The 16,399-nt window shown below is 36.6% G+C and overlaps 1 protein-coding gene across 4 annotated transcripts in view; it reads right to left on the minus strand.

Annotated features, from left to right (window-relative positions):
• Dhc64C (dynein heavy chain, cytoplasmic) overlaps positions 1–16,399 on the minus strand; it is a 213,896-nt gene that overhangs the window by 3,630 nt on the left and 193,867 nt on the right. For all 4 annotated transcript variants that reach the window (XM_081771898.1, XM_081771899.1, XM_081771895.1 and 1 more), the window contains 3 exons: positions 14,675–14,872; positions 12,676–12,847; positions 6,655–6,751 (listed from right to left, as the gene is read on the minus strand). In XM_081771898.1, the coding sequence (XP_081628024.1) occupies positions 6,655–6,751; positions 12,676–12,847; positions 14,675–14,872 (467 nt within the window). The remainder of the gene's footprint in view (positions 1–6,654; positions 6,752–12,675; positions 12,848–14,674; positions 14,873–16,399) is intronic.

A 16,399-nucleotide genomic window follows, 5' to 3' on the forward strand; every position in this document is an offset into this window, starting at 1 on the left:
CCAATGTTGTTATTATTGTTGATTTGTTGAGTGCTCCAGTGTAAAATGGCCTCTGAGATTGTATCTGGTAGCTTAGTAATAAATAAATATATATATATTCGTTCACTTAGTTCTGCAAAAGATGGCTGATGGTGGGTATGAAGTCATACGTTTCCAGGTACATATACACTTCCTAAGAGACCACCACTTTTACGATACTTTTTCGATACGAGACAGACACAAACTTTGTCTCCTAGACTATTGTCATGGTCTGTATATGAGTAACTTTAAGATACAATCTATGCTACATTCGCGAAGTGTTCTCTTGGGATTCGTGTAAAATTGATTCAAATGCAAAGTTCTCCGCGCCCCAATGCATATTGCACTAATTTTAACGGCCCATATGTAATTTGCATATTTATGGGCCTTCATATATCCGGAATTCAATCATACACTACTATAACGCTCGGGAACAAAATTGTTTTTACACTCATTTCTTTAGATGGAACTGGACATGAATGTGGGTATATACAAAACAAATTGGATCAAGCATTGGATCAAAGAATTGTTGTGAATGAATATTAGTCTAGTAGTACTTTACTGAGTAAATAGGCAGAACGTTATGGAGGAGAGATTTGAATCGGATAAGTACAACAGTGGCTTGTGATTGAAGAAGACAAAATTATGTATGTAACACTGCTGTCAGAAATAAGATAAAGTATGAATAATGATAATATATTGTGGATATTCACTATTATTATTATTATTATTATTATTATTATTAATTTCAGCACGCAAAGTGTCACACATGTAAATATTTCGTGAAAGCAGAGAAATGAACTTCGTTTTTCCGATTGCCTTTGTAAATAGCTGTGGAATTCTTCCAGTTATTTGAGGAGTGTCTGCAAATTTTTACTACCATAACTTTGCTTAAATAAATGACACATTGCCGCAGAAAAGTAATATTGTTGTTCTTCTATTTTTATTGCCTACTATAAAAAAATGAAAGAGCTTAAAACTATTCAGTAAAGAAAAGTCTGAAGTTCTGTAGGGACCTCTGATTACAGATTCCGTTTGGTGGTAACTTGTTTACTTGCAGAGTTGCAGGGCTGTTGAACAATAAACCACACGTGTTCAGTTGCAGTCCAGTCTAAATCTGTAAGAACGTTTGCCTCCAATGAATAAGATAAAAGAGAATTTCCGGCCATACAAAATATGAAGAAGCGAAGTCAGCACCTCCTTTCGCCTAACCGGCATAACTGTGGGACATAAAAGTTAAAGATTTCATTTCATTTTTACCATGATATGAAAGGGTTTAGCGAACATCATGATAATTGTCACTTCTGGTAAAATTAAGTTATTAGGTGGACTGGATTGGTATTACACCACAAGGGAAACTTTTTTAGTATGTGTCATTGTATCAAATTGCATAGGAATGATGAACTTTCTTTTCATACTTACTCGAAAGTCAGAAAATGTGGCATACAATTATGTTTCCACGAGCTGCCCATATTATACAAATAACAACATTGTTATCCGGAATAGGCTTTTTGCAAATATTGGTAATAATAATAATAATAATAATAATAATAATAATAATAATAATAATAATAATAATAATAATGTAGAAACTAGATGATGATTATTCTTCTCGCAAGAAATTCTAAATATGAGGAATTTAAAAATACTATAGGAAAATTATGCAGCTAAAGACAATATAGGAATATTACGAAAGAGTATTATGAAGATAATTTAAAGTTAAGTATGGTTTCTTTTGTCACTAGAATTCTTTATAATGATTGATACTAACAGAAAAACAGACTAATAAAGCAATATGTTAATACTGGAAAATTAGTAATTTCTCCATATAGCCTATGATAAGATATTCAGAAAAGTGATCAATTTTGAATTATCCCTTTTATTAATCATTTATAATAGGAGCCATTTCAACACAGCTATACACAGTCACATAGGCCTACATAAAGACAAGCAGATTTAATGTTGATAATTATGGTTGGAGGGGGTAATTCGAGATTATATATATATGATAAAATATTGGAAAATATGGTAAATTTTACGTATTAATTAATTAATTACGAGTATTCATAACGTGAGAGCTTCAACATGGCTATAGCATAAAGGTGTATACCAGGAGATAAATTGATACCATCAATTTGATTAAAGAGGGGTTATATGAGACACATCATGTATAGGCCTATATCCATCTTAGAATACCCCGGCAACCTTGTTATTTTTCTGTTCTGGAGTTAGCAGTTATGTGAATCACCGCGGTGCTCGGCCCGGATTTAGGGTTGTCAATGGATCGAGTGGCTCGGCTCACAGCTCATCTATCGAGCCGAACCGAGAAGTGAGCCGAGTCAATAACTCACCTAACCGAGACGGCAAAAACCGATGGCTCACCTGAGCCGAACCGAACCGATTCGGTGGCTCATCCCGAACAAGCCGGATCAAACCATCGGCTCAATTGAGCCGAGCCGATGGCTCAAGCTGTTTGCTCAATTGAACCGAGCCGAGCCCGTTGACATCACCACCCGGGTTAGCTTCTGCTTAGGTTCAGAAATACGACCGTGCAGGTCTCAGCCTTGATGGTAAAAACTACAGTATATACATATATTGGTGCTCACGACACTTGAGGCTGTCCTTTTATTTAAAAAAAAAAATCTATTGTGGTCTCGTTATCGAGACGAGATGAGAAGCAAACAGTGTCCCCTCTCGTGAGCAACACTAAAAGTATTCCACATTACGGCTTACATTTCTCATGGCTTTCACTTTCCAGTTTAATCAGGCCATGATTTCAAAATGAGCTAAACGAGCGAGCCATATATCAAACTCGACTCGACTCGAAACTCGATCTCAAAAACAGTAACTCGGCTCGGAACTCGACTCGAGAAAACTACCTTTGACTCGGCTCGAATTCGAGTCGAGTCGAGTTTCAGCTCGACTCGTGCCCATCCCTAATGGCGACTATTAACGTTAACGATATGACTTTTACTGAGGTGTAATTGAAATGTATAACTGAGAAGCCAGACAGAATGCCGTAACTAGAGGGTGGTATCCGAGGGCCACCCCCAACATCATCTCACCTCAGTTGTTTGGAAACGCTCACCTTTGAGGGTTTTTTTTTTTTTTTTTTGCATTATGTTATACTCGTCATGTAGTTCAAACTAAGCAAGAGAAAAATATATCACAGTCTTCACGTTTTCGAGGTGTGCGCATAATTATTTGCGCATTATGCGCACTTCTGCACAGGTGCAGACAATTCGTTTTAAAGCTATCATGTATCTACTGTGGTTCGCAAGTTTGCTTGATCTCGGTGGAGCCGTTCTCGAGATATCACGACAAATGTCATCTTTAATGAATCGACTGTATCTCAAACTACAGCTTTTTCGACAAATTCCTGGTAGTTGCATTGGTTTTGCAAGGTGTCCTATTAGTTTACCAAGTTTCATCAAAATTGGTTGTTGTGGCCCAGACACCTTATGGATGTGTCACAGGCCCTTTAAAAATGTATTTGATACTTTAACAAAGCCTAGCAATAATTATAAGAGTGCAGTCAGGAAAGGCATATTTTCATGGAAGATTAAGCCTGGGACGGAATACTGTAGTAGTGGAAACAGTCCTGATAGAAATATAGATCTGCTATCTTAATTCAGTTATCAACTTTATACAATGTCTTAAATCCTTCATTTACACTTGAACAATATGGGATAAAGTTTTTCTCAAAAATAAATAAATAAATAAATAAATAAATAAATAAAGACTTGAAAATAATTATTTTGTATCTACCTTCTGAGCAATGTATATGGTGCTCAAAAATTACGAAGGGTAGTTTTTTGCTGAAGATAGTTTTGTACGATTCTTTCCAGAACTGCTTTTAGCCCTTTTAGGATTTATGGTAACTTTTGTTGCCATAGCGTAGTATCGTTTCTGACCGCTTATTTAAGTTCTGTAACAAGTATTTAATCCTTGTTTAAAAAAAAATATTATTATTGGTCAAGTCAAGGATGGACCAAAGAGCACGCCAGACGAGTTTTCGAACCGGATTGTCAAGTTGGCGGCACCAAGTGGGGGCAGAGGGGCGTGACATTTATTTTTTTAAAAGGCAAATTTCAAAAATTTTTCACGCCTTTAGTTTTCAAGATATCAGATTGAAACTTTGCATACGAATTGTGTGTACCTCCGGGCATTTTTTTTTTTTTTTTTTTTGAGATCCCTACGTGAAACCGAGGCCGGGCCCGAGGAGCGCAAATATTCCGAAGGGGTGATTTTTTCAGAAAAAATCCGGTTTTTTCCAAGTTTTGTTGTTCAGGTGTATGATACGGACATATGAGTGGTACCGTTCAAGAGGGCTCGTTATACTGAAGAAAATGACGTTTGAACCATGACCCTAGACCAAATAATAATGACGCAGTAAATTTTTGTGTATATATATGTATATGTAGGGCCAAATTCAGACTTTCAACAATTTTTTCTGACCTTAGTTTTCAAGATACAAGATTGAAATTTTGCATACGTATTATGTACATAACGTGGCCCAGAGGGGAGCACGAATTTTGAAGAAAAATTCTTTCGAAAAATTTACCGGTTTTTTTCGATTTTCCCGTTTCTGGTGTATAATACGGACAAGCGAGTAGTACCGTTTGAAAGTACGCTCTATCCTGCATAAAAACGAGGTATGAATCAAGATGCTACGATAAATAGTAAGGAAGCAGTAGCTGTTTGAGTGAAAGTAAAACTTACCTCAAAAATATGGAGATCCTAAAAGGGTTAATGAATCTGAAATCTAGTATATGTTAAATTTATACTGATATGATTCATTATTTTCAATCCACATGTCAGATTGTTCAACTGATGGTTCAGACCCTAAGAAGCAAATTTTGACTACTACTATAGTGTAACAACAGATCAGTGATGATTTTGAGATTTTCCCCGGAAGGGGGAGGGGGGGGGGGAGACTTCCAATACAAGTAGTGAATAATGCTACAAAAATATTGATAACACACATTAAGCACGTTCGGAGATCTGGCCTCGGGGAGAATTTCCCACGCCGGCCGCCCCTCAAATCATCACTGCAACCAATACTCGAGAATATGTACAGGTTATTTCCTCACATATTGTTGAATCGACTTTGATATTGATCGATGAGAAAAATAATATACCACTTTGAAGCGGAATGAATAAGCTAATCAACTATGGCAACTTGCCAATTTGTCAGTACTGGTGAAGTAGGATGTTCCTGACCTAACAGTGATATTTTTCTGGTGCAATCTGTAATTCAGTAATCCTGTGGGGATCTTTGGAACATTCCATTATCAATCGTAGTACATTGCATTGAACTAAATATGTGAACATTCTGGAAGGTTCGTTACCTGTATACACGCAGAGGACATTCATACTGTATGCCAGTAAGCTCTTAGCTCTAGACTGGACAAGTCTCTGCAAGTGTCTACATAGTGTTCACGCAAAGCTAGTGAGATCACAGTGACTATACAGCAGATTTCCGAGTGTCAGTAGTGGATAATCCCGTGATCCAGATGCAGTATTACCTGTAACTTATGTACATTCAAAAGCTGCACTGTTGCTTAGGTGATTCGGACCAGCACCTTCCTTTGTATATCCAGATATACCAGATGTGCTCTCACTGCCTGCTTGTTACATCATCTCTCTTGTTGGTCCCGTAACTGCAATTGGCCGTACATACATGCTCAGCAACAAAGAGATGGAAGAAGCCAGTCGACTGCTTCAACACAGGCACCACTGACTATTGACCACTTCCAGCAGGCCAGTAACAGTTAAATATTTCTTACACCTTACTTCACCACTATTGGCACGTTGCCACATTGACACCCCAGGTGTCTCACCCGACATAGTCACACGAAAATCACTGTAGAATCCAGGACCATTCTTGGCCCAAGTTGACATTTGGCACACTTATGCCGGACATATGGGGCTACCTTGGTAACCAATTTCAAGGAAATCAAATGGGCACTTTCTGAGATATCACTGATCCAAGCTTTTTCTGGGATTCCCGGAAACTATTTGATTTTTAAATAAATGTTCCTGACATATTTTGTAGCCTATTCTCTCCTCTTCAAAATGGTATATTATTTTTCCCCTCTAGTTCAATATTTACGGGAGATATGATCAATTGAACGAATTAAACGAACAAGATTCTACAAAGAAACATCAAATTTGTGCATTTTTTACCACCCTGTACTCTGGAACTACTGGGGGGGGGGGGGGTACAGAGCTACAATTCGGTGCAAGATCATCTCTCATAGGGGCCTACATGTACACCAAGTTTTATCGAAATCTGACACCATGAGGTTTTGGGCTTGGTTGATTTCACATGAAATGCCCCACAGTATTTTCTAATTTTTTGAATCTGTGTTAATAATTAGCGTAACATAGATTGTTAATGACTTAATGACAATTATCTTTCCTATGATTACGAACACTTCAATCAATACCAAAAATACAAGGAACGGCTGCATCTTCATCTGGTTCCAATTATTGGGTACAATTCACGATTACTCAATATCAAAAATATGAGGAACGATTGTAGTTTCACCGTCTGCTTCCTATTACTTGATCTGGTACTAGCAGTTTTGCTTACTGATTCACACAAATATTACCAAATTACAATTTGCTTACCTAATCCAGCGTAGATTAGTAAGAGGAAGGTCCATCATAATCGTAGACGTTAAATGAAGCTGATTATTACGACACTGTGCTCCTTGGAGTTTCAGGCCTTGAATAAATAAAAAAAAAAAAAAAAAAATTAATATGAGAATTTCAAAATTCGAAATGATCGATGTAACATTTACTTCTCTAATACTAAAATCTTATAATTCAAAAGTCAGTTTTTCACTTAATTTTGAGAATCTACTACAAATACGATTTCAGGGCTCACAGTGGTCTGGTCTCTTGTAAACAGATGAAAAGTGAGCAAAAGTATATGAAAAAGTGACCAAAAAGTGACAAAAATCTCATCATGTCCCTTTTTACCTTTGCCAATTTCTCCATCACCTCTCTGTTTGTTGTTTTGTTTCATCATCTTTACTTCTTTTTGAGGTTCCTCCTTTCTTAGGTTTTCTAAGTATGCTTTGTAGTTACGGTAAGCAGACTTAGTAGATGTAAGAAGCTTCTGAGTACGTGGAACCAGTTCTGGTCTATTTCCGAATTTCTTCATCCCAGACATTATATTTAACTTAGCATTGAGAGTTCTCAAAGCCATGAAATATTCAAATTCATCACCTACTCTTAAGAAGAAAATACGGGTGCAATGCTTTTGCGCACACTTTCTTCCAGCTTATCATTCCATGCAGATAAGAAGCAAAATAAATAATCATTTTAATGCTTTTGCGCACAAAATGGTATGCAACGTTGCCAATTCATTCTTTGATCTTAATATACAATATATTTTGTAGTTTTTTTTTTGCAAAACAAGACAGGACTCATTTGATTAAATAAAATAAACTAATTTATTAAATTACCTAAGTAACTCCAACTACCTTACTTTCTTGGCTTCTTCAAACACACTAACTCACTTATCTAACAGAATACATAGCGAGACAGCAAGTGGTTCCTGATTGGTTACCGCCAGCTGGCGGCAGCCAATCCCGTGACAGCTTCCAAAAGAGAACTACAAAAATGAACTTTTAATTAACGACTTTCACTTGGCAGTAGCTCGTTAATTAAAAGTTCGTTTTTGTAGTTCTCTTTGGGTAGCTGTCACGGGATTGGCTGGCGGTAATCAATCAGGAACCACTTGCTGTGTCTCTGGAACTTGTTAACTACCAGATATGAATATATATATTGGAGGATACTGAGAATAATTATAATCTGTTGAAACTGAGACGACAGTATGGACTTCGAGATATCAACTACGAAGAGAGGCGCACCATGCATAATAATGGGAGGTTATAAATATCGTCGTTTCCATGAAGGAAGAGAAGGATCAATATGGAGGTAAGTTAAAATAGACTTACTAAATTGGTGAGAGCAGAAACTTTTGTTCTTCTCAGATTGCTTTGTGAACAATTTTAATTTCTACAGACTATGTTTTCGATATCTGGGTAGTATTCTTAGTAATAACATGAAGTGCGAACGTGAAATAAAAGCAAGGATAGGAATGGCGAAAGAAGCTTTAGGAGGAAGAAAAGTGTTTTGTGGAACCTTGAATAAAGAGTTGAGAAAAAGACTCATAAAATGCTTCGTGTGGAGTGTTGTACTGTATGGGGCAGAAACGTGGACATTACGTAAAAGTGATGAAAATCGACTGAAAGCCTTCGAAATGTGGGTGTGGAGAAGAATGGAAAGAATTAGTTGGGTCGAGCGAAAAACGAATGAGAGAGAGTTAGAAATGGTGGGTGAGAAAAGAACACTTTTAGATATTATTAGGAAGAGGAAGAGAAACTGGTTGGGACATTGCCTAAGAAGAGATTGTATCATGAGGGACGTCCTAGAGGGTATGGGGGCGGGAAAGAGAGGGAGGGGGCGAAGGAGACTACAATTAATGGATATAAAAACAGGAAGATCATACGCGAAGACGAAGAAGTTAGCGGAGGACCGTGGAGCATGGAAGCTTCTCAGCTGCGGCAAGTGACCTGCCAATAAAGACAGAATACCTATAATGATGATTATGTTGACGTTTACAATCCTTGAGTTTAAACGTAACTTACTTTGCCTCTCCACTGGCTAAAGTAAGGTAATGAAGCAGTGGATGTAAACTAACTTAATACTCTAAGATTTCGAACATTTTCGGTTTTGAATACATTTTCATACAAAAGTAGCAGAGTTAACCTATAGACCTTTTGGTGATGCACCTGCTTACTATTGCTCCATCTACTAGTGATTGATTACTTACACCAAACCTTAAAGTTGTTAACCTTGAAATATCTTAAAGTTGTAGGACACAAATTTCAAGGACTAAAGTTGTAAAAAAATGTACCATACAGCAGAATTGAATGTAATAAACATTGAACAGCAGAATTGAATATTTCTTTCGTATCTTTCATATTTACCCTTATTCTCTAAAGTATTGAAACTATGCGCAACTGCATGATTATATTGAGATTTGGCAACGTCGCATATAAAAACTGTGCGCAAAACCACGATTTTATACTTTTTGATCAGATGTCAATCAACTAGATTATCGTAGATCTTTGGGAGAAAACTGTGCGCAAACGAGGTGCACCCGAAAATACGAGAAGCATAACACAAGATGAACATGATGAACGACACAAACACACACACACACAACGTTGAGCGGAGCGTTAACTATTACGCAAGAGAACTGAAAGACTATTATGATAGAAGAAAGAATAGACACAGAAGGGTTCTCAACCCCACCTTGAGAGCTTAAGCATATACCAACCATCCACTGTAGTTTAGAAAGAACAAAAGCTGAAGTGAGAATAAAGCTGACTGTTTTACATGTGGCAGCAAGTACTGAAGCTTTCAGAAGAGTAAAGAGTGACAAGTTTCTGCCTTTTTTCCATTTATTTTTATATTATTTTTCTTAGAAAACTGCCACTGCAAAACATAAATCACACAAAGAAGTCACTTTTCCTCCCAAAAAAGAAACTTTTAGTGACAAATTTTTAAAAAAGTACTTTTAGTGACCAACTTGAAAAAAGTAACTTTTAGTTTGTTTTTTTTTTAAAAAAAGTGACTCGCTATGAGCCCTGCGATTTTCACTTTTAAATAAATTCGTATGTTTACATTAATTAGTAAAAACAAAAACAACAGTTACATTCAATCGGCTGCGAAGACTTTTTATTTTTTGCTTCAGTTTATCTTTTAAAGAACGAAGGTAAGTGATACACGAGATGCACACTAAAAGTACATGCCATTTTGTTCTAAAGTTCACATGTCATTTCAGGAAAGCAACTGCAGTGTCGGAGGCCTCCAACCTTCGTCTCTAAGCAGTACAAGTTTTGTTTACTAGGTGACAGCAGTTGAGTCACAACATCTGAACGAGTAAGATGTTTATTTATTTGCTTATTTATTCACAAAGTTTTATACAGCACTAGGCCAATTAGCTGAAATTATACAACATAAAGACAAAAAGAAAACAACATAAAGGAATACAGAAAAAGATTCAATTCTCAATATACAAAGTTCCCATCAATTGAGTTCTAAAGTTCCTTTCAGAGGTAAAAATGTGTTGATAGTGTATTTTAATCGCGGGCTAGTCTGTACAAGGAGGAGCCCTTTACAATCGATAACCTATGTGTCTCATAAGTTGGCAAGTTGAGAGAGCGAGTTTGCCGTTGAGGAACACGGAAGATAATTTGCGATAGTAAAAATTCAGAATTAATTTTGCCACTGATGATCTTATACAGGTATAATGAATCAGCTCCGCGGTGTCATTTGTCAGGGGAACGTAAGTTCATTAAAGAAATTAGTTCTTGTTTTGAGTAATTACATAACTCGGGAATTCTGAATCTAACTATGGGAAGAAAGAAGTTTAACAGAGTCAATGCGACATAGGTGTGTTTCTGATATTACCCGAGGACGTGGAATTTTCCGTTGATGAGCAATGGATAATTGTGAAATTCCTCACCGCAGCTGGACGTTGTGCAGCCAATATTCATCGTCAATTGGAGAGTGTGTCTATAATGATAGTGCTCTTGCACAAAACATTGTTAGGAAGTGCGTGTGTAAGTTCAAAGCAGGCGATCGAGTATTGAAAATGAGTAAAGGTCTGAACGTCCAAAAACAACAACAACTGATTCACATTGCCCTGTTGAAAATTTCATAATGGAAGATAGACCTGTCACCATGCAGGAGATTCGTGATACGCTGAGGCTAACAATGGAAACAACAACAGAATGAATAATTACAAACGAACTCGGTCTACGGATTTCTTTTTTTCTCGCTGGGCTCTACGAATGCTTAATGACGATCAAAAAGACGCAAGGATTCGATCAAGGTATGCAAATTTGAGACACTTCAGAGAAGAAGGACGCAATTTCTTGGAAAGCGTTTTGACAATGAACGAATCATAGATTCAAACCAGAAACAAAAAGGCAGTCGATGCAGTGGAAACACGCAGATCCCTACTCCCTCAAAATTTTGAAAGGTACCATGCAATGAGAAGTGTTGTACGCTATCTTCTGGGATTCCCAGGAAATGATTGTCCCATACTGTTTCGGAAAATCATACAACTACGGACAAATGTTTTCGTACACTTTTGGATACAGACTTTTTGCTAAAATCGACTGAGAAGCGACTGCAAATGGCAATTTCGTCCTCCACATATGCAATGCACCGCCACACCGTGCTAATGCTGTGACCTCATTCTTGGCTGACCATGTGTTGGACTTCTGCCACACCCACTCTATCTACCAATTTCGTGGCTTCTGGTTGTCCCCAAACCTCAAGGATTCTCTTCGTAAACGCCATTTTGCCAGTAGATCATTTCCTGGGAAACGCTATTTTTCAGTGTCTGAAATATACCCCACAGATGACTATGCCACATGCTACCCAAAACAGACAGCGATAGCAACTGTATATCAATAAAGAGGGAGAGTTTGTTGAGAAAGAGGCACAGGTTAGTTTCCTGCATTTCTTTGTTCTTGGATATTAGAACGAACGGCACGTAATTTTGGTGTGCACCTCGTAGAAGTAAACAATGAAGTTCTGTTCTTTAGTCTTCTAAAAACAGCATAGAAAAAAAAAAAAGTTAAAAATTACAGAATTGAATATGATGAGAATAAATTGAAGTATCTTCTACGACTACCTGTTCACTTCATAGTCCTTTCTATTAACACTGTTTCCACACATACTTATGCAACCCACGTATCCTACCACAACCTAGACGTCTCAATTTACATACCTGCATTATATTTAATTATATCATTTACTAGTTTGTTCGTTATTCTGGCCTGTATATATTTTATTTATTTTATCCATGAATTCATTCAGATATATTTTTTGTTTCAAACTTGTCAAAAACAAAGTTTCTTCTTTAACAAAAACTGGTTATATTCGAATAGAAATGGAACGAAATTACGAATTATGAAAGAATTCGACGTATTATTACACACAAGTTTATATACAGACTGCAGAAGATACAATATGAGAACGCACTTAGGTTTTCTTTTTCTAGAAACAAACATAAATCGGGACACACTATTATAAAATAGTGAGCAAGAATCCGCCAAAAGTATTTCTATTTAGGTGGTTTGTTGTCAGTTTTAGTTGTTCCAATCGCAGTTTTCCTACTTCGCAACACAAGGATTCGAAACCATCAACTATCATACATTATGGTAATGGTTTAAATGTGATGTCTCCACATTAAATAGAATTTGAAGATTCTGACAGCCATATTGAAGTAAATCTCAGAATAAAAACTTGGACTTTAGCACGATCACTATTTTTTATATATTCACTACAAATTTGTTCTACTTAAATAATTAGCTACAACCTTCACCTTCGAACACTTTATTGTTCGTTCTTTATGCTTATATGTGTATATTAATCTGTAACCATACATTCTTAAAAAAAAAAAGTAAGATATCAGTACATACGTAGACTGTTTTTAGTACAACAACATGTCTTCCTTTTCTTTCTAGTGTATAATATAAAAGCAACTCTTGCCAACCACAAGTCAACATAATTTCATATAATATATTATCGTTACAAGTTATGGTTTCAGAAGCTTACCAACAACACCAAAACTGCATTCATCCATCATCGATCTTTCTTTTCCATCTGTTATGGTAACATCAAGTATTAGCTCCTCTAATGACCAGCTATTAGCCTGTGCAATACACTGACGAGTTGCTGTGATATATGCTTCTGGATTCAGCAAGCCTCCAAGCCACACATGGAATGTCTGAAAAATAGATAGAAACACAATTATAATGCTACACTCTGAATAAGTCATTTTAGAAAAACTGAATATATATAATACTAAAATAACTTCTATCACTTCACTGCTTGCTTCCGAGTGTGTAACAGTAAATCTGAGCAACAGGCACTATTTCTTCATAAAGCATATTTAATATTAAGAACATATACCATGTAAGAATTAGTAAATTTAAGTTTAAAATAAAGATGTTCACATCACAATTTGCACTAGACTATTACACATGACTTCTAAGTACATTCTTTTAAAAAATACAAAGATTTACCTACATTACACAGAATTCTGAACCTTATGATTCTGAAGTTAAAGTACTAATCTTGAAGACTATTTTCCTTTCATCAGAAGTCAGTTAATATAAGACTCTGGCTAAGCCTTCTGGCAATAAAGTGTACAAGATGTCTCACTCGCTACAGAATTCGACATTTCATTAGTAATGTTAACCCAAACGAAGATACTGAAAATGAAATTTAATGGAGACATCATGACTCCCAAGGTGAAACGTTTTGGGAAGGCTACGTTGCAGCACTTCTCCACATCAAGTTTTCCACGACACAGATTCAAGAACAATGCAGGGAAAATGGATGTGCATACGGGACAACAACTATCAAGAACGTAATTGATCGACATAAACATCACAACGTTCCAACGCTTCGTTCACCCAGTAAGGGAAGTAGAAAGCGACTGTGTACTGTGGTGACTCCAGCTGTAGCTCAGAAGTTGTGCCGAATGGCCCTGCAGGGAAACTCTCCTACACAACGTAGACAAGAAGATAAGTGCACGTGGTACATCTGTGAACGTGTCACGTGTGAACGGCAATCTGTGTGTCAAGTTAAAGCTACGGATGATGTTTAAAAGTCTTAGACATGTTCTTGCTGCAGCTCATCGGAGGGAAAGACCAACTGCAGGCGCCTCTACGAACGCCATCTATCTGGGGCATTGTCATACTCGATGAATCATAGATTTATCTATCAGATCGTGGCAAAATTCGAACCGTAACACACCATACGAGACGCAAAAAACTCATCCTCACTTCATCCGTTAGTGCAAAGCAGTTTCGAGAAGAGATTTATGGTAGTTGTAGGATATTGCTATAAAGGAAAGGTAACGATTTAGCATATGCCTAAAAACTGCAAAATCAACTCCGCCCTTTATCAGCAACATATCCTCACATCATTTTATACAGACTGCCCCATTTGTATGGAAATGTAATAAATAAAGTACATGTGCATACATGTGCATATGGGTAAGAATCACATACATCCCGTTCTACACAGACATTGTCATCCAGGCTATTCTCTTCCAGGACATATCAGTGAAGTCACCTTATACCAGTCTCGTGGATTTGCGGGTTTGGCCTACTGAAAAGATCACTTGCATCTCGTTGTGTCACCACTGCTCGTGACCTCGAGAAAGCTTGCTAGGAGAAGTGACTCAGATTTCTGTTCTTGTACTTCAACGGACCCTTCAATAATGGCAGTTACGGTACAGGCATGTTGCCAAGACACACACACAGTGCTCACATCGAGAGAAACCAATGGTGGTCCTCTTTTTCTTTTCCTTGGTGAGACGTCAAAATTGGATACACAGACGGATCAACCTTCTGTAGAATCAAAATTATTAACGAAATTCCGTGTTCGGTAACGAGTGGGGGCACTCATAGTACTCTGTATATTATTTTACTATCCATATCTATTACATATGCAAGAAGGTATCTTAATGAACTAAATTCTTCAGTCTACACAAAAAGTATGTATTATTTAAACTATCTAGGATAAAGTGATAAAAATCACTTACTTTCAATTCTTTGGCGCCACCTTGCGATACAAGATGAGAAACTTCTTGTAACTGTTTCACTCTTTGACTAAAATCCGTGATCCACTGGATAACTGTGCAACCATGTGGCACGGTGTACCTACGCCAATTAGGTGGTATAATGCCCTTCACAAGATCACTTAACATTGATCGGTGATAATTAGTTTGCTTCTTTTCTCCCTGTCGAAAAAACATTCAATAAAAATAAGTTAAAAATATACAGCGAATTACTTACCAGAAAATAGTGAAAACAACACTAGCTAAAACGTTTCATTAGTAGAGAAAAGAAAAGAAAAGAAAAAGAACATAAATAAAAGTTCAGAAGCGCTCAGATGGATGCCTAATTGAAATTACAATCACGTGATGACATAATAAAGTTATTAAGCTGTAAATAGATGGGAGTTGAGTAAAGGAAGATAAAACTAATGGAATAAGTAGATTCCTAGGAATACAGGTGAGCGAGGGAATAAAATGAGAAAAATTCTGAAAATAAAAATTAGTAAAGAAATTAACAAAAAGTAAATCATAATTACAATATTAAGAAACATAAAAACCGAAAAATAAAAGGAAATACGGCAGAATAAAAACTGCGTAAATAATAACTTTAACGTCTTATTTCCTCTAGACTAAGGAAGACTATGATTGAGGTAAGTTAATGTTGATGGAAGAATTGGTGGAAAGTGAGAGGGAACGGGAGTACCTCGAGAAAACCCACGGGCACGTCCATGTCCACCACACACTTACTTGGCCGGGATCGAACCCGGGATTTCACGCACCGAAGGCAAGCGCTCTGCCACTAATCCACCATGCCCTAATAATAAGGATTTCTAACTCATACGATAAGATTCATATGTATCTGCTAATTGTACACAAATTCTAGTACTTTGAAAATCCTAAAGACATAGTGTCCGTAAAGTTTTGAGGCACAACTCACCTCTTCCTTGGCATCCTTAAAAAATAAGCAAAACAAAAAAATGCTCTTATATAAATGACATGATATACGAAATTCTTTGTTTGTCCATTGTGAAGATTAGAAGGGATGGGATGAGTTTAGAATGTGATAATAAGATTTCCTTCTCTTCCGATTCCATCTATCTATTAAAATGCTACAGTACCAATTACGAGTGACTGAGCTCTAACCTATAACCTTAGCTTTCAAACCTTTGATTTACGGTTATTTGTGATTTCACGTTTACAACAAAGACAAATATTTTTAAAAGAGTGTACTTTAAATAAATTACTTAAAGAAATATTTTTCAGAAAGTTTATCCTTTTAAATTATTGTTCAAAGGCCTTTGCCTTTAACAAGCCTTCTCCGAAATAAATGCAAATGAATTGTGCTGCCATCTTTGGAGCTCTTTTAAACTACGTTTATATGTTTATGTCCAATACTTTCGACAATGAGATCTCGGAAACTACAGGCTCTAGAAAGATGACGTTTTCACTGATCCATTGCAAATTTCATGTAGATTGTCCAGTTCTAATTGAATATTTAAAAAACATGGGCACTATTTCTTTATTACATTTTTACGGGTACATTGGAAGTGTTGAAATTAAAAAAAAAAAAACTAAAGCATCACATCCTAAGCAATGTACATTCCAACACCACACTGTTGTATATAGGGGTTGTATATGTCTCAGGCGTTTGTTTCATGGCCAAATAATAATGGAAAAGGAAGGATAACCATTTCTCCAGTCTAAGATGAA

The sequence above is a fragment of the Thermobia domestica genome, chromosome 9 (genome assembly GCF_964235325.1).
Source record: "Thermobia domestica chromosome 9, izTheDome1.hap1.1, whole genome shotgun sequence".
Taxonomy (NCBI): Eukaryota; Metazoa; Arthropoda; class Insecta; order Zygentoma; family Lepismatidae; genus Thermobia; species Thermobia domestica.